Source organism: Gymnoscopelus braueri, assembly GCF_963280865.1.
Source record: "Gymnoscopelus braueri genome assembly, chromosome: 24".
Classification (NCBI taxonomy): domain Eukaryota; kingdom Metazoa; phylum Chordata; class Actinopteri; order Myctophiformes; family Myctophidae; genus Gymnoscopelus; species Gymnoscopelus braueri.
The window spans coordinates 21653609-21674657 of record NC_137626.1 but is presented as its reverse complement, the minus strand read 5'-3'; the positions used below and the strand labels follow the sequence as shown (position 1 = coordinate 21674657).

The 21049-nt window shown below is 43.4% G+C and overlaps 3 protein-coding genes across 3 annotated transcripts in view; 2 read left to right on the top strand and 1 right to left on the bottom strand.

Annotated features, from left to right (window-relative positions):
- Nucleotides 1-14903, bottom strand: part of LOC308080437 (phospholipid-transporting ATPase IH-like) — an 81817-nt gene extending 66914 nt beyond the window's left edge. The window contains 1 exon segment of the mRNA XM_080422320.1: nt 14426-14903. Coding sequence (XP_080278446.1) covers nt 14426-14470 — 45 coding nt within the window. The 5' untranslated portion in view covers nt 14471-14903.
- Nucleotides 313-1464, top strand: LOC308080188 (uncharacterized protein; the record flags this gene model as incomplete). Its single annotated transcript, XM_080421964.1, has 2 exons — nt 313-421; nt 641-1464. 2 exons carry the CDS (start codon nt 313-315, stop codon nt 1462-1464), a joined length of 933 nt encoding a protein of 310 aa, XP_080278090.1.
- Nucleotides 14904-17037: 2134 nt separating the features above from the next.
- tubgcp3 (tubulin gamma complex component 3) overlaps nt 17038-21049 on the top strand; it is a 30020-nt gene continuing 26008 nt past the window's right edge. Inside the window, exons 1-2 of the mRNA XM_080422788.1 lie at nt 17038-17193; nt 19252-19359. Coding sequence (XP_080278914.1) covers nt 17118-17193; nt 19252-19359 — 184 coding nt within the window. The 5' untranslated portion in view covers nt 17038-17117. The remainder of the gene's footprint in view (nt 17194-19251; nt 19360-21049) is intronic.

Below are 21049 nucleotides of genomic sequence, written 5' to 3'. Positions count from 1 at the left end.
AAAGACGTCTACAAACGGGTCTGTCTCGTCTGTCTGTCCGCTTATCTGTGGCGTAATCTCGCCTGTACCGATCAGTGCCAAGTTTCTTATGCATGCTGCCAATAGACCAAGGAGGAACAGTACCTCCACTTCCTCCGTTTTTTCACACTTTGCCCGAATATGGCCTCATACGTCATAGACACATCATAGGTGACAGCTGTCGTGACGACACTGTTTGTATAAGATAGAAGCACCACTGGATCCCTTCACTGTAGAATAAAGGGTATACACAAATCAGGAGGTGTCCAAATTGTATAACATTGCTGTCACACCATGCCCGTGTGCGCCTTCTTCCTCCAGGGCCGATGTTTTTACGGTGACAAATGTTGGAATGAGCACCCCACAGGAGGGAGAGGAGGAGGAGGTGGTGGTGGTGGAGGTAGTGGATATGGTAACAACAGCCGTTTGTATCAGCAACAGCCAAGAGGAGGAGGTGGAGGTAGTGGATATAGTAACAACGCCCGTTCATGTCAGCAACAGCCCAGAGGAGGTGGAGGTGGAGGCAGTGACAACAACACCCATTTGTATCAACAACATTCCAGAGGAGGTGGAGGCGGTGGATATAGTGACAACAACCGTTTGTATCAGCACCAGCGCAGAGGAGGAGGAGGAGGAGGAGGAGGAGGAGGAGGGGGGGGAGGAGGTGGTGGGTTTGGGAACCGAGTTTGGGTGAACCCTACTCAAAGATCTGGAGGGAATTACATACAGCCATCGCACTTCTCGTCTCAGGGTGGTGGTGACTGGGGTCGGGGAGGAGGAGGAGGTGATGGAGGGGGGGCTGACTGGGGCAGTGGAGGAGGAGGAGGCGGAGGTGCTCCAGGAGGAACACAAGATAACAGCATGAGCAACGACTTCGGTTTCTCTTCCCAGAATAGGTTTCTGCCACTGACGAGCCCTCCCAGCGCCTTTGACATGGGGGGGACTGCAGCAGCAACAACAGCAGCTGGATTCGGATCCTTTGCACCCAGCTTTGGGACTGGAGGCTTCGGGTTAGGGTCAGCTTCTACACAGGCTAGCGGTTTCAGCATTGCTGCTCCCAGTTTTGGGGGGTTTGGCACCACAGCTGCCCCAGCAGCTTCAGTTGGATTTGGTAGTGCCGTAGCGGCACCCGCGCAGCCTCCCTCTGGGTTTGGTTTTGCATTCGGCTCTGCTTCTAGCACCCCAGGTGGAGGATTTGGGAGCAGCTTTGGGGTGGGGGCGTCGCAAACAGGAGATAACGTGAGTGCCTTAAGACGGACAAGTGGAGGGTTCGGGGAAACCACTAGGGCGGCAGGTTCTGTGGGAGGGCCATCAGAAAGCCCCTCCTTCACCCCGCAGAGTGACTTGACTCCAGAGGAACTGAATCAGTTTGGGGCCAAGAGGTTCACCCTGGGCCAGATCCCTCTGAAGCCTCCCCCAGCTGACATGCTGGCGGTCTCACTCTGACAGCAGACTGCATCCAATCTGAGGCAGTCTAAAATACACTAAAAGGGGAAGGGTGAGTGAGACGATAGCAGCCTGGAGAATGAAGCTGGCTGGTCACTGTCATCAACGCCGGGACGTTCCAGCCAGCAAACTTGTGCTATGGGAGCCAACGCACGGACATCGATCATGAGGGCGTCCCACACCTGCCTAAGTGGAAAGATGCAGGAGCAGAAAGAACCGCCGTCTGGCCGAGCTACCGTAGGCAAATGTATGAAGAATCGAGATGACTGGAGAAGCCGATGGAAGGCTCGTCCAAGGATGACCTAGAGAGAAAAGTTCCTAAAAGATATTTCAGTGTGTCTTCTATTTCATGTCAATGGGAACATCCACATGAAATGGATTTGTTTAGCATCGGCCGATGTGCCGATGTAGATCGGCTAGTTTTCGATCTATCAGAAAGTTATTTGTTTATTTTTGGTTATTTGCTTTTGCTTGTAGGTTGAATATTCCCAAGTAGTGATTGTGATTTGTAATCAACCTTTACAAGTGAAAGTAGTAAAAAGTTTGAGAAGAGAGCCGGCTCAGACACAGATAGAGCCACGCAGAGGCGTGAAGACATCAGCAGGGTCACATGTCCGCCCTGTGACCCTCACAGGACCTGCCATCTGACTACGGCCTAATAGATCAGATTAAAAGGATTAGTATGGTTTCCTCCTCAGTCACTCAACCATTCACCGTATCCTCAAATTTCACGAATTGAGTTTCGTGCAATTCATCTAAATAATGAATAGATCTTTGAATAATTTCACAGCTCTGATGGCGATAATGAATGGCGTTTTAAACGTCACACACAGACAATGCCTATACAGTATGTCACACGGCAGCGTAACAGTAGCTTGGAATGAATGGTTTTTCAGCCAAAATAAGGCGATTGGTTGGCATGTTGGCAGGGAGACAGGCTACTATACTTAGCATGTCTCCCTGTACAATGATGAGTGTGTGTGCATGTGCGTGTGTGTGTGTGTGTGTGTGTGTGTGTGTGTGTGTGTGTGTGTGTGTGTGTGTGTGTGTGTGTGTGTGTGTGTGTGTGTGTGTGTTCAGTGTTACATCATTTTGTGCTGCTGTGCTCTGGGCACACAGAGAGTCTTCAAGACAGATAGTTTTCCTGGCCCCAATACATCTGGTTCACTGATAGATTACATGTACCTACTAAACATACAAAAAGGTATGAGACATAAAACATACTCTCACTTTAACCACTTCTACTACTTCGTTGACTGGGGTCCCCTAGGGGTCTTGATCCCCTCCTTGCTGCCCTCTTCACCAAATATCTTCGCCGGAAAATAGCAGATCTAAAAGCTCACAACATGTCACGTTGGGTCTCGATGGGAATTTGTAGATCTGCTATTTCCTATTTCCGCTGAATGTTCGCCTATAACCGTGACATCACACACCAGTGTGATGACATCACCAGCTCTTTTTGTAAAACCAAATAATCATTTGCAGTACACCTTGCATCATTTACAGTTCCAGCCAATAAATATTGGTTTAGGCCGCCGTCGCTTAGCAACAAATGCACCTCCAGGAAGTAGTGCGTGAATGTTTAATAATTATTATCTATGATATAAGGCTTTTGGACAGTTGAATCGGTTTTGGAAGGTCTCCCGTCGGATCCCATTTTAAAGCTTTTATCGCCGTCTCTTGGGCAGGTTGGGGGAGGGGGGGTCATGGTGAAGACTGAGGTAGTCCCTGTAATATGTAATCAATGGGCCAATTATGGACGCAAAGTACATCCAAATGTCAGCATCATCCTCAAACAACCGAGCTTGGATGGAAGTGACCATAAACAATTGTGCCACGGCTGTGGTAATTATTTCTCCACACACTGGGCATTGGTACTGTACTGAATGATATGACTTAACCACATGAACCCTAGCGTCCCTATTCTGTGCATGTCATCATAACAGTCGAACATCCGGAAACAATTGCCAATTTACAAGCAAATACCATGTCTTGTATTCTATTGAATTTCTATGGACCTGAGTCCACTAATATTTACATTCTCTGAACACCCTAAACTCATTCAAACTTACATCAAACACAGTCATTCTCGTAATGTTAGATAGATTGCTAACTCCTATACAACTTGAACAATTCAGCATTTACCATAAGGTAATAGGTCAAGGGCAGCACACTGAGGTAGCACCGTTAACGTGAGTCAAGTCAACATTAGATGAAAGTGCTCGTAGCAATACAGATAATCAATAACACTCTAATGGCTGTTGACTGTATTGCAGAGCAACACACAGAGACATGGAGAGAAGGTAAACGGACAAGAGGAAAGATAAAACAAAAAGGAGAGAGAGAGAGAGAGAGAGAGAGAGAGAGAGAGAGAGAGAGAGTGTCCAGAATGCACCGACAGCATCTCCCTCTCTCTCATCTCTCTTCCTCTTCTGTCTGTTTCCCCTCTCTCTCTCTCTCTCTCTCTCTCTCTCTCTCTCTCTCTCTCTCTCTCTCTCTCTCTCTCTCTCTCTCTCTCTCTCTCTCTCTCTCTCTCTCTCTCTCTCTTTCTCTGACCTACAGCATAGTCCATGTGGGACTGATAGTTTCCAGTATTAAGTAGGTGTGTTATCATTTCTCTCAGACAGGGAGAACATTACTATGTTCCTGCCCTCCTCAGCACTTTGGACACTCACGCAAAAGGCACTGCATGACCCCACTACAAACAATACATCTTTATCTCCTCTCTCTCTCCCCTCTCTCTTCTAGTTCTGTGTGTGTGTGTGTGTGTGTGTGTGTGTGTGTGTGTGTGCATGTGCGTGTGCGTGTGCGTGTGCGTGTGCGTGTGCGTGTGCGTGTGCGTGTGCGTGTGCGTGTGCGTGTGCGTGTGCGTGTGTGTGTGTGCGTGTGTGCGTGTGTGTGTGTGTGCATGCGTGCGTGTCTCTCTCTGTCATATGAGGAGCTCTCTCTTTCTAGGTTTCTCCTCCCTCTCACTTTATCTTCTATAGGTTTTTTGTTCTATGAGTATCTCACATCCCCCTCTCTCTCTCTCTCTCTCTCTCTCTCTCTCCCTCTCTCTCTCTCTCTGTCTCACTCTCTCTGTCTTTCAATGTCTCTTTCTCACACGCTTTCTCTCTGATAGGGGGTCTGCACCATTAATCCTGGACCATCCATCCAGGTGTCATCTAGTTCAGTAGGCTGGACCACACTGTTAAAGGTCGCACATTAGGTAAAACTTGCATTTGCAGTGCTTTTCCACGCACATTTGGGTCTCATATGCCTACTAACAAATAAGACAACCCAGTCATTTTGTTGTGGACTGGCTATTTCAGAAAAAATGTGATTCAACAAGTCATGTAAAAAAAGGGGAACCCATTAAAGGACCCCCTTCGCAGTACCCCCCTTTTCTGTATCTTATCTAAAAACGGCAAACTATGTGTTCATTTTTACCTGTAGTAGCTCTGTGTATTACCTGCCTTAAATGGGACATAGAGCAAAATTGTTTTCATTTCTAACAAGACATGACATTTGTTAATCACATGTATGTTGTAGTTTGCTAGTTAGCACTGTGTTTTAAAAATGTATGCATTCTGCGATGTACAGTAGATGGTAAACTATGTTTTAAGGACCTCAGAGACCTATATTAACGTGACTGAAAAGGAGTGTAATTAATCCTACGGTAACAACCATGATGCAGCATGGACATTCACATTCTTTTGGGCTGGAGTTCAGACCTCTTTTCAAAACAGGAAATAACACTGAGTTTCTACTTGTAACTAAGTTACTAAGTTACTGCTGCATCCTTGGGTGGTTTCACCATGCTTCAATGCTTGTGCTGTGTTTTTCCCCCCCAACAGGTTTCACTCAGGGACCAGAAACCTCTGTGAAGTCATGAACCCAACAGGCTACAAGACACAACAGTGTACTCTTCCATGTAGCCTAGCTGTCCTGTTTACTGAGCAAAAAACACAATAAAAGTCACTAAACCACAAACTAGACAAAAGAGTTTTGCCCCCTACTGCACTGTGCTATATTATTTATGTGTGTGTTTAAGGAACGGCTGGGTCCATTTGGTTCTGTATATCTGTTAAAGAAGGACCAGAAGGAAACCTTTTTCTCACTAATAACCAAAGGTCGCCACGGGTACTTCTTGCTAACTTACAGAAAATACACGCCAGGTAGAGTGCAATCCGCAGCCGGACGGATAGAACATTTGAGAAAAATTCAACTGTCACCCCCTCCAGTCCCTATGTCAGCCCACGGTTCTTACGGACAGTATGTATTTCACTTTAGCTGTTCTTAGGCTAAGACCCTGCGGGAGAATGCTTCGCGACCCACCCAGTCGAGAAACGGATCTTCCTAAATTTCCGCCTGTCACTTTAGGAACAACAGAGAAAAGGATTGTCCTCAGGGCCACTTTACAGATAACCCTATGTAAAACCCTTTACAGATAGCCTATGTAAAACATAACGTTTTAAGTAGTAGGCTGGAGATCTTTCAGCTCTGAGAGAGCAAGCTCTCAAGACACGGAAAGCATTAGGAAATGTGTCAAATTTTCATGCTTACTTACTAAAATATAATAATACGATTCTGGTTACAAATTCGCAAAGTTGCCCCTAAGCCCCAACCAGGCAAGTTGACACAGAGCCCTTTCTCACACGACTACCTCAGGGGATATTTCTCCTACAACACATTGTCAGTAAAGAACATGTCTCCAGAAAATCCCTAATGCTTTGCCATGTTTCTGAGAAATATCTCTCCTTGTAACACAATGTGGTGACAAACAATGACCATTAAATCCCTGTTTAGAAAACCAGGCAGCAGCCATACTTGAAGGAAGACCAACTGGATTAGGCAGTACCTCTAAATCCTTCAGATAATGACATTAACCCTGGTCTTTACAGCCAGCAGAGTATAAGCAGGACAGTGTTAACTCATAAAAACTAGGCTGCATAGGTTGCTAGGCTGCTAAGCTGGAAGGAACACAATTGCCATCGCACATGCAGCGCATGAACTCTGTTCCAAACCTGTCTTTTCCTTTTTTATGATTTAATGTCTTTTTCAAATTATTTTGTGAACTATGGTTTAAAAACAATTTACTTTATATTTAAACCACCTGAACCCTAGCGTCCCTGTCTTGGGGAGCAAACATAATAGCAAAAAAGCAGATTCACAAACTAACAACGTGCTGCGTTGTGACGTGTTGTGAGCTTGTATATCTGCTATTTTTGACAAGGTATATTTAGTGTAGAACCTTAAAAAGAACAGGCCCTGGAATAGACCCTTGGGGGACTCCGGTCAACTAAGTATATAGAGTTTAAAGGAATATGGTCCGATTATTTGGCCAACATACGAAAAGTATGCGTGAAAAGTATTGATATGCATTTTTTCTCCAAATACAGGCTTATATTATTTTATTTGTAAACAACCTTACAGTTGCCTCCAGGGATATTTATCACACTGACATCATCCCATGGGGTAGAGTTGTTTTGCTGGAAGGGGGCGGGGTTGTTCTGGCACAGAGTCTATTGTAAACAACAGACTTCTCATTACTCATTACTTCTCAATATTAGCAGAATTATCACTGTTTCCAGATTGACATCAGAATATTCAACTGATTCCTAGCATATTGATGAGGAATTTGGATGGATGGATGGATTATAATTTGAGTCGTAGTGTTCCGTGTCCAACACGGAGCCTCTGCCTCGGAGGGGAACGGACGCAATAAGCAGAGAGTGAAGTCCCCCAGGGCGTACAAACTAGGTCCCCTCCTTTTTTCCTTCTACACCAAATCTCTTCGCCCTAAAATAGCTGATCTACAAAATCACAACGCGTCGTCGTGAGCTTGTAGATCTACTATTTTTGCAGATTGTTCGCCCCCAGAATAGGGACGCTAGGGATCATATGGTTAAAGGACGCAGGGAGAACAGATGGAGGATCTGGAAGATAATTCATCACAAGATAACATTAAAGGGCAAGACCACTTTGGTAGAGGTTTGGGTTGTGTAGTTACCTTGCCATGATGTAACTCCAAATGTGGACAAGAAATCTAAAATAATTGCTCCATTGATTAGAAATTGATCATTCAAAATATGCTCCTCATTGACTTACATTGTACGCAAAAACAGTTCTCAAAGTCACTCTTTTAGCACGTAAACGAACACAAACAAAGCTGATTCAGACAATATAGAACATCAACAAACGCAGTATTGTTTTGTTTTTTTATACAAATGTTAATTTAGCTTTTGCCTGTTGATTTAGCTATTTTTATTAGGAAGACAACCCGGCCTGGATCCGCAGATCCGGATGCTCAAATAGTAAAATCAACAGGAAGTTAACATTTCTAGCCCACCTTTGGAGTTACATCATGGCAAGGTAACTACACAACCCAAACCTCTACCAAAGTGGTCTTGCCCTTTAGGTAAATAACAATTATCATTATTATTAGGTATAAAACGCTCTGCAGACATAGCTTCCATGGTATGAATGTCGGTACACGGTGTCACGCTGCCTGCTTATGAATTATTGACGGTCAGACGGAGCCAAGGAGAACATGTGATAGGCCGGCCTCTGCATCACCCAGCTACTAGAGTATTCCCCCTCCCAGCTTATCAGGTGATGATGAGCTCATGATAACTCACAAAAGAGAACGATCCACTCACCAATTTATTTAACCTCTTTGGTTAAACCACATTAATACATTAATTGTTATCCCTCTATTATTTAAAAAAAAAGAAAGAAAAGAAAGAAAGAAAGAAAGAAAGAAAGAAAGAAAGAAAGAAAGAAAAAACATGTTGGGAGTTATGAGAACTTGTGACCTTGTAGATCGGCTATTTTAGCTAAACAATGGTCGGGCTTTACTGACTGATTTCAATGTGACACATTGCCTCAGTGACAATTGAACCTGCGAGGTCTCTCTTACACGACAAGTGGTCTGACCACCTGGCCACCTTGGCAGACGTTTAGCCGCATAGAGCCAGCTAATCTACTGTTACCGCAGCTGCTGACAACAGGACTGCCTTGCTTTTCTCCCAACTGTCTCCATAGTTATGTGATGGGATGATTCAGTTTCACTTTCTCAAAAGTGAAACTGAACCATTCAGTCTTGAACAGCAGAGCATCTGTAGTGCTGTTACACAGCATATCTTTTTTTTTTAAATGGAGCGGTTTAATTTAAATGAAGACACCCTAACCTGACATGTTTCAAATACATTTTCCATCCCCTCTTACTGTAAATGGGGTGTCCTATATTTTGACAGTTATCTGAATAGTAGCAATAGCCTTTTGATCATGAAACTGGCCATTAGTAAATCAGGTGGGGCACTTCCTGTCCAAAGGTCCAGATTAGTCAGCAGCTATATGTTTGTAGGCTGGGTTCAATGCAAACCCAGCAGGCTTTGTTCAGTTATTTGCTAATTGGGCAACAACAGAAGAGAAGAGAAGAGAAGAGAAGAGAAGAGAAGAGAAGAGAAGAGAAGAGAAGAGAAGAGAAGAGAAGAGAAGAGAAGAGAAGAGAAGAGAAGAGAAGAGAAGAGAAGAGTCAACAGAGATAGGAGTACATGAAAGCACACCAGGCCTCAGTGCAATTACTTGTCAGTGTGATTACATCTCTTTTTCATTTGGACTGAACAGAGATGATAGCTATAAAGATTTCAACTCTGGTGGGTAGATGTTTGACTTGATAGCTATTGTCTTACGTAACACACTCTTCGGCGTATACCCTATCCTCCCTGCAGTTGGCAGCAAGTGTACAAAACTTACTTAAATATCCAAAACCAGCAACCCTCTGAGAATGAGGTCATTATCGCTGTACTCCTCATGTCTGAATCCCAGTTCTAACACTCCACAAAGTAGCACAAAGGTGTGTGGTCAAAGCCCACGGGTGGAATCAGATGTCCGCTACCCTGGCAGGTCTATGACCAAATCTCTCTCTCTCTCTCTCTCTCTCTCTCTCTCTCTCTCTCTCTCTCTCTCTCTCTCTCTCTCTCTCTCTCCTGTTCTCTCTCTCTTTACACAGAAAAATAAAAGCAACAACTGGAGAGGGACAGCGAGTGCATTTTCCGGCAGCGGCAGCTGCCGCGGAGCTGCCGCGGAGCTGCCGCGGAGCTGCCGCGGGCGCCAGCTTTGGGAGTGTGTTGCGTTTGTGTAACGCAGTCCCCACCAATATTATTTACGATTCTGTGCCTATCGGTACATAGCTCGGACGGCGCTTAGTCGACTAGCAGACCATCGGCCGGTCGTCGCGGGCACTCGCGCCTGGAGGCGCTCGGGCGCGACTCCTTGGCCTCAAGGTCTGCTGAGTCGGCGCGCCTCCGTCATGGTCCAAAACTATACTTTATCGGCGGAAAAAAAGAAGTTGACTGCCGCTCCTCCACCGGCAGTTCCGCGGCAGTTCCGCTGCTCCGCCGGCAGCTGCCGCTCCACCGCCGGCAGTCACTGCCGGCAGTTCCGCGGAAGCTTCCGCTGCCGCAAAATGCACTCGCTCCTTCTGCAACTGGAACCAAAACTGGTTCTTAAGAGGGATGCCATAGAAGAACCATTTTTTGTTCCAGATCGAACCTTTCAGTCCGATGTTCTTTAAATAACCATTTATTTTAATGGTTCAATAAAGAACCCTTAAAAACTTAAACCCTATATAATTCATAGACAGGTGTCTCCCATTAATACTGTAGGTCATTTTTTCCCTCTAGTCTAGACCAAATCTCTTGTGTAGATTATTTCGTCAAAAATCAATGTGGTGTTGTGATCATGTAGAGCTGCTATTTTCAATGAATCTTCTTAAGACTATAAACACATGCCCAAAATTGGGATGCTACGGTTTAAGTGGCTCTGGTTCCTCAAAGAACTTTGACAAAAAAAGGTTCTTTAGAAACCATAGGAGGAACATGAAGAACGATTCACTAAATAAAATGTTTCTTTAGTAGGTGGAACACTTCGTGGAACCATATAGACTTTTTAAGAACCATTCTTTTTCTGTGTATTGTTTCCATCTCAGCATTCCTACTGCCAGGCTCTATAACTAAACATACTGATAAAGGCATGCAGGTGAACTGCCAACTCTCCTTTAAGAGGTGGCCTACATATTCTGAAGGTATTTACAACTGCTGCCATTTATATCTCTGCACAAGTTGCAGCATGCTCGCAGTAAACGTGAAATATTCTTAGGCGTGTAGATATGAATTATTGATTGATAATTGATGCTTTCATCATGTGATATGAGTTGTAACTGAAAACCATCCCTGACTAATGTGCAAGTAAATGATGACTGACGTTACGGTTCAATGTCCCGTTGGAGAAATCTGCTGTTTTTACATCACATGTCATGACAGTGTCACCCTGTGTCACAAATCCATTTCCTGCTCATTCTCCGGTTTCCTCTTTCTTTCCTGCTTCTTGCCTCGCACACACACACACACACACACACACACACACACACACACACACACACACACACACACACACACACACACACACACACACACACACACACACACACACACACACACACACACACACACACACTCTCTCTCTCTCTCTCTCTCTCTCTCTCTCTCTAGTCTCTTTCTCTAGTGTCTTTCTCTCTCCCTCTCTCCATACTTCTCTTTCCATCTCCCTGTCTCTCTTCTCTTCAACTTGCTCAGCCAACTTCTCCCTAATAGTCGAGGCTCCAACTTTACCCATGTTACTGGGGTCCACTGTAGACAACCTTATATAATCCCATTGAACTGCACTTCTAATGTACTGTAAAGCATTAAAGACAAATCAATACTTTTCATGGAACAATTGCTGGCATAATGTGCATGGTCTGTAATGTAATGGATTGATTGACTAAGAACTGTTTGTGTCAGCAAAGTTGAATGGAGAAGCAATATTGCAGTATTAATTAATAATGTCATTTCTAGTAAAACAATGCTGTCATGGGTAACTGAGGTCTGAAGTCAGCAAAGCAATCAGCTATGCGGTCAAAACAGCATACCATTCTTGACCATGTAGGCTAGCAATTAATATAGGTTGCAATGTTGTATTTAGCCCATTGTTCTGATTATTACTCAAAGGACCATGCCATTGATTTGCCAATGTGTGGAACAGAGTGCATGCGTTTTAAAAGCCACTGAGATCACCACCAGACCAGAGGTGATTATTAGGTCAAGTATAGCCTAATAAGCTACGTCAGTGGTTTTGTGATTAATTCTGAACTAACTTTGGCTGTCTGCCAATGACTCAGTGTGTGCTCCGAGTCTGTCCTCTATTGTATCTAGTGAGTGAGAGCATACAAACACGCCCAGACAGACGCTTGCTCAAAGAAAATCAAACGAGTAAATCAACTGTGGGAAACTAGTGTGGAAAAACCGGTGTGTATTGTCTCTGGAATGAATCGTGGCTTGTGACATTATAAGTAGCATCTTCGAAAATGCTATTGTAGGCTATTTTCCTGCTTTTTGTAAAGCTGCTTCGAGGTTATATCCATTGTAAAAAATAAACTGATAAATAAACAACACTAAGACATTCTACAGACAGGCTAAAAGTTGATTGAATGGATGAACATAGGCTATCTGCTTGCATACCCAGGGTTGAAGGGGGATCCTAGATCATTTGGATGCACGTGTCTGCATGTGCCATTCTAATCCTTTATGTGTTGCTCTATATAGGCTACAGAATAGACTCTATTCTGTATTGTATTAAAGTAGCATCTATTAAAAAAATGCTGTAAGCTACATTGTAGGCTATTTCCCCCTTTTTTTGTAAAGCTTTGAAGTTATATCCATTGTAAAAAAAGATTGAACACAAAAACGGGACCGTACCTATGTTCCCCGGGTCCTATGTTCCCCGCTTTCCTAGGGAGAGCGGGGAATATAGGACCTAACCTAAACCTAACCCTAACCCTAACCTTAGTGGGGAACATAGAACCCCGGGAACATAGGGATGACCCCCACAAAAACAACACAAAAACATTCTACTTGGCAAAAAGTTGATTGATGGGATGAATATTGTCAACATAGGCTATTTGCTTGCATACCCCAGCCAGGGTGGGAGGGGGGATCCCATAGATCAGTGGTTCTCAAAGTGGGTTCCGGGGACCCCCAGGGGTCCTTGAGGGGGTTCCCAGTCAAATTAATAGTTAGGAACCAAATTGACCCCTATGTGTCTGTAACTCTGAGAGTGTACAAATGGAACCAAATGGTTCCATATACAGTATAGATTTGGAGTCGGGGCCCTCAAGTAATTTAAATGGTTGAGTCCCTGCAGCATATGGGGGTCCGTGGGCTAATATGTGTCAATTTGGGAGTCCTTGACATGAAAAGGTTTGAGAACCACTGCTATAGATCATGGACGTACGTGATCTGCATTTGCCATCCTAATCCTATGTGTTGCTACGTAGGCTACAGTCTATTCTGTATTGTATTAAATCAGTCATTTTCAACAGTTGGGAGAATGTGCCTATAAGCCGGGATAGAAACTCTCATGTGAGCAGCTTGGATTAGCGCCAGACGCATTACTGTGCGGACTAATGCGAGCCAGATAGCCCATTTAAGCCTGCAAGACTATACGATGTTTGCTATCGATTTGAGAGAGAAAACAGCTATCTTACATAATTCATGTGACTTGACTTGTTCCCAGGGCCACTCAACTGGTCCATGGGAGTGACTACAAAGTGTGAGGGAACATTAGGCTACCCGACTTATAACCTTCATCTTTTTTTTTTATTAAATGAAAAGAGACCATTACTGCATCAAAAGTAATCAACAAACTATTCTATAAAAACTGGTCAAACATTGGCCAAATTGTCAAATAATATAAGAAAGAGGTAAAACCTTTGAAAATAGCCGATCTACAAGCTCAGAGCTTGTAGATCTGCTATTTTCTCAATATTGAGCTCTGGAACCGAGTCAAACTAAATTTCATGCCTCAACTCCTACATTGCAAGTGCATGTCAGGGTGGGGGGTTCCCAGTTCAAATATGATTATTTTGGGGGGTCAAACACACCATTTAGTTATAGTCCTATTTTAGTCTTCTGAAAATTGTTTAGTCTTAGTCTTAGTCTTTTGAATAACACACCATTTAGTTTTAGTCCTATTTTAGTCTTCTGAAAATTGTTTAGTCTTAGTCTAGTCTAGTCGACTAAATATCAAAACCTTAAGTCTTTTAGTCTAAAGTCTTAGTCGACAAAATTAACACTGTAACCCACCCAATTGAACCTGTCTCTGTCTCTGTCTTTTGACTCATTTAACCTCGTGAAGTAGGACACAGATTAAAAAGGGAACCTGTAGTAAAAACTACCACAACTTCAGTGGTGCAAAAAGTACTCAAATGTTTTACTTGAGTAAAAGTATCAATACTGCAAGAAATACTCTGTTACAACAAGTAGAAGTCTGGAATTCAAAATTTACTTAAGTAAAAGTACGAAAGTATTGGTATCAAAATGTACTTAAAGTACCAAAATAGAAATGACTCATTATGCAGAATGCAGAATACAAAAAATTAAAAGTTTTCTAATAATGGAGTAAAAAGTTAAATATTTGACGTCTGAGATCATGATGTAGTGGAGTAAAAGTATACAAAATTGGCAATACTCCAATAAACTAAAAGTACCTCAAACCTGTATTTAAGTACCGTACTTAAGTAAATGTACTTATAGCTACACCACTGCTGCACAACTTCCCCTGTGGTGGTGGTGGTGGTGGCTGTCTGTGGCAGCAGGCAGTGTACTGTGGGGGGGGTCAGGTAACCAACATTCCACTGTGATGTTCCCCTCCTCAACAGCCGTTTCTCTCTTCCTTTTTTCTCAAGAGTGAAACTTGAGCCCTAGGACTATCTGCCCCATTGGACGCAATTCGAAACCTCTCTGATGATACGGAGCTTTAACCAAATGCCCATAATGTAGTATTTATGTCCAAGAACAAGGCGTGTGCACGCGTGCGTGCGTGCGTGTGTGTGTGTGTGTGTGTGTGTGTGTTGTTGAAGTGCGCTCAGTAAACTTACATATCGGCTGATGAGGGTCCGCAGGGTGCTGAAATCCATCCCCATCCTGCTCCCCTTTACTTTGTGCTCTCACCGTCGGTTAAACGCTAGCTTCTCTCTATTATCTCTGCTGCCCTCTTCGTCTCCATGACTTTCACCACCGTCTCTCCTCGTCTTGTCTTGTCTTGTCCTCCTCTTGTCCTCCTCTGATTATTATTCTTTTTCTTCCTCTGCTCCCAGGACAAAACAAAACTCAAAAACAATCACCTATAGGTGTGTGCAAACGAGCCAGTAACCATTGTAGGTACCCATGCGCTTTCAGAGTGAGTTTGTGTGTGGAGAGTTCACGTGCACAAGTGCCCCACCTCTTCTACACTGAGATTGACGACCCACTCTTCTACCTCTTTTCTCCTCCGTACTCCTCCTCTCTCGGTGTGTGATGATCTCTCTCTCTCTCTCTCTCTCTCTCTCTCTCTCTCTCTCTCTCTCTCTCTCTCTCTCTCCCTCTCTCTCTGTTGTAATCTTCTTGTCTGTGTGTGTGTGTGTGTGTGTGTGTAAAGGAGCTTTTCTTCCGTCTCTCTACGTCACACGGGCTGCCTGCCTGCTGGTGGATGTGATGAGCGCTCTGTCTGCGCTCTCTAGTGTTGCGTTCCGTACTTGCCTTTACATGCAAGTGCAACTCAATAAAGTCGAAGAATTCGTTGTGTTTGGACAAGCCCTGATACGCCCCTGCAAGTGTATTAGAAAGTCACTAAACTAGACCACCCTCCCTCCCCCCTTAATCCAATAAATGAATTTAAAAAAAGCTTTACTGATATTATAGGAGGAACAAAGCAGCATAATTTATGATGAGGGGACTAGTTACAATATGCCTCATAGACAAATAAGTTAATTGAAGTTGTAGCCTAGCGCGTGTGTGCCACCCCTCGACATGGACAGACATTGCTGTTCAACTTCAATGGCAAAACAAATACAGTAAAAGAAAAAGAAAGACATTTTCGGTTTGTTTACCTTTTTTTAAAAAAACCTTTTCATACTTCTGTTCCGACACAACAATAACCAAGTAACAGTTAAAGTCATCAGGAATAGGTCTACAAATCACATCAGATTCACCGTGCAATTTCAGCACCACGTGGAGGACAGCTCCCCTGAAAAGTTGGGGTGCTGGACAGCTCCCCCAAATTCTTCTGTGTTTGTGGATATGTGCGCGTGTGCATGCGTGTGCGTGTGTGTGCGTGTGTGTGCGTGTGTGTGTGTGTGTGTGTGTGTGTGTGTGTGTGTGTGTGTGTGTGTGTGTGTGTGTGTGTGTGTGTGTGTGTGTGAGAGAGCACTTTTGTGTATGAGGAGAGAGAATTTGGGGAAGCTGTCCAGCACAGCACCCCAACTTTTTCAGGGGAGCTGTCCTCCACACGTAGTGCTGAAATGAAAGGACTAATGTTGGGAGTGTGCTCAAAACTTGGTAGGTCTATTGACTTTATTGACGTTATGGTAAGATGGTAAACACACCAAAGCCCAAAGTGCCAAATATGTATTTATTTCTCTTTTATTTGTGTTTTGCCATTGAAGTTAAACAGCAGTATTTCATGGAGCGGCTGTCTGTCCCTGTCGGGGTTATGTCGCTACAGTAAGCCTGGTAGTGTCGTGACTCTTCTGAATCATTTGCGTGAAGGCCCTTGATTTCTTTCTTACAGTAGAGCAGTGGTTCCCAAACCTTTTAGCTCGAGACCCAAAAGAGAAATTTGTCTCCCTGGGACCCATACTATTGAAAATAGCAGATCTCCAAGCTCACAATGCATTCTCTTTGTGAGCTTGTAGATCGGCTATTTTGACTTATTTTTTCAATTCGTGGAATTTCTTTGAGTTTCATTATTTATTTATGAAATCATTTTCAAAAATGTTGGTTTTATTTTTTAGAAAATATTTTTGAAATAATAATTAAAAACACAATTTAGGAAACCAAAAAACGAAGGGATATTTACCCATACAAATCGGTCTGCGACCCACAAATGGGTCCCGACACACTGTTTGGGAAACAGTGCAGTAGAGTAGAGTACTGGACTGCTGTCAAAAATGCCACCAGCTCCTCTTTAGTCACTAGGACCGGAACCTTTCTTCCTCCATAACGTTTTAGGGGGACTGTTTACTTTCCGCCGTCCCTCAATCAGCGTTGCCATGTCTGCTTATTATAAGCGACTTTGGGCTTGTTTTTCTGTAAATCGCTTGTAAATATTGCTTAATTTACGGGTTTGTGTTTTTTGGGGCTTGTTTGTTTGTTTCTAGTGTAGTTGCTTATTTTGGGGTTGTTTAAACCAGTAATTCTCAAACATTTTCATGTCAAAGACCCCCAAATTAATATGTATTTGTCCACGGACCCCCATCTGAAAATATGTTAATTTGTGTAAAATGCTTCAAAAAGATATTCCACATTTTTCACATTTTCTTCAAGATAGTTTTTTTTTAAATAGCAGATCTACAAGCTCACAACACGTCGACGCGTTGTTGTGAGCTTGTAGATTGGCTATCGCTCATGTGGCCTAGACCTGGTTGCTTGTTTCTCTCGCAAAACCTGGCAACACTCAGTGACTGTCCCCTCAATGTAGCAACGCCTCTGAGTCGGCTGTGCTGTTGGCGGGTACCGTTAAAATGGCGTTGGAGCAGCGCAGTTAACCGTGGCTCTTCATTGTCGTAAAGTAAACGAGTGTCTACCGACACCATGGCCGCTCTGGACCAGAAGTCTCCCAACGTGCTGCTGCAGAGCCTCTGCTGCAGAATCACCGGGAAAAGCGAAGGTAAACATTGGGTCAAAGCGGCTCCTTTGGCCACCGTTAGCATGTAGCTCTGGTTCCATATATAGCACTCCTTCTAACGCTAGTTAGCATGATAACGCGTCTGCTAACGGCCAACAACACGCTAAGCTAACCTGTGCTAACCGGTCCCCCCACCACTTCCAGGAGATCAACCAGTTGATGTTTAACGTGATGCTTCATTCCTCCTTGTCTGTCTTTCTGTCCGCTTGTCTGGACGTTTTATTTGTGAAAGTGAACTCGTTTATTATTGCTAACGTTAGCGGCTTGGGTCAACTGGAGGTTTGCTAGACCTGAGTGAGCTAAAAGTCTACAGTACACACAGGACATTGACTACTGCAGCAGGGGCAGGCAACCTTTTTGACATGAAGTGCCATGTTTTTATCTTCTTGATGGTCTGTGTGCCATGTCAACAATAAGTAATATTATGACACATCATCAAATTTCCAACAGATATTTTCAGATCAGGGCATTGTAATGTTCTTTAGACTCTTCTCCCAGACTCCCTCCCCAGTCAGAGTTTGAATGAATGTAGAATTATGTGCAGGATGTAATTTGCTTAGAGATGTGAGGGGTCTTAATTGAATTGACTACATTTTTTAAAATATGATATATTTTATTTGAAAAGAAAAATCCTCCAGTGTGCCAGACAGTGATCACCCTCCCCTGTGCCAATGTTGGCACCTGTGCCTAAGGTTCAAGGTTGCCTACCCCTGGACTACAGTATGCTGAACCCTGCGTTGCTTGCTGCTTGAGTCTATTATATTTACACTACGCGTGTTGCCAAGTAGTGCTTGGCTCTGGTAGATTTACATGTTGTTGCTTGTGCTTGTTTTTAGTAAGATTTGCAGATGATGCTTTGCGTGCCGCTTGGCTTTTGTAGATTTACAAACTATCCTTGTTGCTTGCTTTATGGCTCTAGTAGATTTACAACTATACTTGTTGATTGTGCTCGGCTCTATAGATTTGCAGATAGTTGCTGCATTCATCAGTAGTTTTGCTTAAAGTTGGCCTCGCTTGGCTCTAGTTACAAGCTGAAGCATCGACTACAGTCTAGTTCTGGTGGATTTACAGATGCTGCTAGCTACTGCTTGTGCTTGGCGCTGGTAGATTTACTCATCACTTAGCCTTTTTCCCAGGCTGCCGTGATCACACAGTACCCATATTGGGAATCGTTTCAAATCTAGTATTTTGAATCGAATTATGACTCCCAAGAATCTGAATCAAATCGTGACGTGGGATATCAAATGATTCCCTAGTAACCCCTATTTCACCAGGAAATGTGTTCGAAAAAGCCATTTCAGCTGGTCAAAAGGTTTCACACCTCATTGATATGCAACCACCATACATGTTAATTTGGGCTGCACCATTCCCCTAAGATTCGTTGGGTTTCACAAAGCAACAGGCCTGACTGTGATTGTTTTTGTCACAGTTTGAATGTTTTTTTAATTTGATCAACTCTGTAGCCTAATCTGATTGTCTGGTCAGTCAAAAAGGTAGATTTACAGGTGTTGCTTGTGCTTGACTAGTAGATTTACAAATGTTGTAAATGCTGTAGGTAGGTTAACAGATAATGCTAGCTGCTTGTGTTTTATTCCAGTAGATTTGCAGAATGCAGATGATACTTGCTCGATGCAGGCCGTTGCTACATTTAAGCATAGAGTTGGTTGCAATATTTTGATATTACTGCCTTACAACGTCAAGGCCATCCCACGATACATTGACTTAGCTACACAGACAATATAACAGGGCATCTTGTGAAGAATACGGAAAGTTTTAATTCATCCATCAATTGAGTTGATTATTGTTGATCCTGTCACTCAGTGTTCTGTATGGATGGGGCAACCTTTAAGGTAATTCAGATTAACCACATCCACATTCCTATTAACAGTGGTGGGAATCTTCATCCAGGAGGACAAAAACATCAATTCATATAAAATGAGTCGCTAAAAGGAACAGAAAAGGATATTGTCAGTTGTTTTGCGGGTCTATTAACTTAAAATGCCTGTCTCCACTGACACGACTGTTGATTTATTTTCCCAGCTGAAGTTGCCCACCAGTTCCAGTATGCGGTGCGAGTCATTGGAAGTAACTACGCTCCCACGATCGAGCGGGATGAGTTCCTGGTGTCTGAGAAGATAAAGAAAGAATGTAAGTGGTATTTAAAACAAAATGTACTCATCTTATTCTCTGTTGGAAACATAATTGTTGATGGTATGATGAACCACATGCATCAGCGTTGTAGATTTTGGTCAATCCCAGTCTTTTGCTAGGAATTTGTTTCTTTTTGCCAGGCTGTTCGAGTTCGACTGGAGCGTTTGATTCAGTTGCTCAGTCTGAAACAAGGAAATTGTTACAGAAGCATACAGAATATTGAACTTTATTTTTTAATCTCTGCCTTCAATGCCTTGTTTGCACATGGATGCATTAGGTGTGAGTGTTTTAATAAAGTCAGAGACTACGGGTTACTCAGAATCCCAGCAGAATCCGTTTTTCTTTCATTCGTTTTTCGCTCACTTGTATACTTTAGCTTAAAGCTTTCACTTTCAAGAATCGTCATCTCATGTTGTAGCCACAACAGAGAGCACACATCTTATTTTTTACTGCGCCACAATAGCAAATTCCAGTAGACTTTGATAGTAGCCATAGTACTGCCATTAGTGGCAAATATCGATCCAGGCTTTGATGTAGACAATGAAAGGTCGTTAATACTTACCACAACTGGGTTAAATCAATCACTAACTGCCTAATTAGAAATGTGTGATATATCTTCCGATCGCAATACCGCAGCTTTGGTGATCTGCTCATTTAGATATTAATCCCATGTTTTATTTGAATCATAAAATGGATGGAATCGCTTTGCTCATGATGTCAATTGGCCACCTAAAACTTCTCACTCAAGGGGAGAACAAATAACTTGGTCTAAGCTAGATTTCCCCATGGTTTGTATCAGATAGATATGAATTATATTTCTCCCCACAATACAACCACCAAATCAAACATGCTGGCAAGTCGGGGCTGTCAGTCTCAAGAACAAAAATACAAGACCTCTAGTTTCTGATGAACTTGCTTTGGTACAGTAATGTTTTAAAGGCCCTGAAATTGCAGCATAACCAACAACACTGAATTGTACAATTAACAATCTGCGAACCAATATTGAGCTTGTGAGGCAACTGTGTGATGATGACCTAGCCAAACCGGGGGTTAAATGCAGAAAGGGGTGTTTGAATCCTTTTAAATACAGAGAGGGGTGTTTGAATCCTTTGAATGCAGATTTGAGGAATGATGCTGGTTCAGTACATTGCTCCCCCCCCCCCCCCACACACACACACACACACACACACACAGACACGTGGATTTAATGAAACAAATTAACTCAACATTAGAGTTATTTCTAATAACAAAATATTGGAATTATTTCTAAGAAATTAGTTTTCCTCCTGTCAGATGATTTCCCTGCCCCGTGAAATACCACAGCGACCTCCCTCTGGCCCTGAATTCAATAAGTCACCAATTTCTGCGCAACATCGATCCCCGCCAGATATGGCCAGTAGTGAAGTTGTAATTTGCCCCATGCTGGGCAGTATAGACAGTTATTGTCCAGAGGCCCCAATGAAGGCTGACTCAGGGGTAATGCATTTTTAACGGGCTTCTCAAACGGACCGCTGAAAGCCAACCTTGGGCCCTGCATTACTCCAGCATTGGCAATGTACTGTAGTAATTGGCCGTGCCAGACTTATTTTAGCACCAACATCATATTTCTTCCTGCCACAGGCCAAAAGCTGTCCTAGCGCCGATGTGCTTTTGGAAAATGGCAGTCGGGGGAACTGTGTTATAGTCT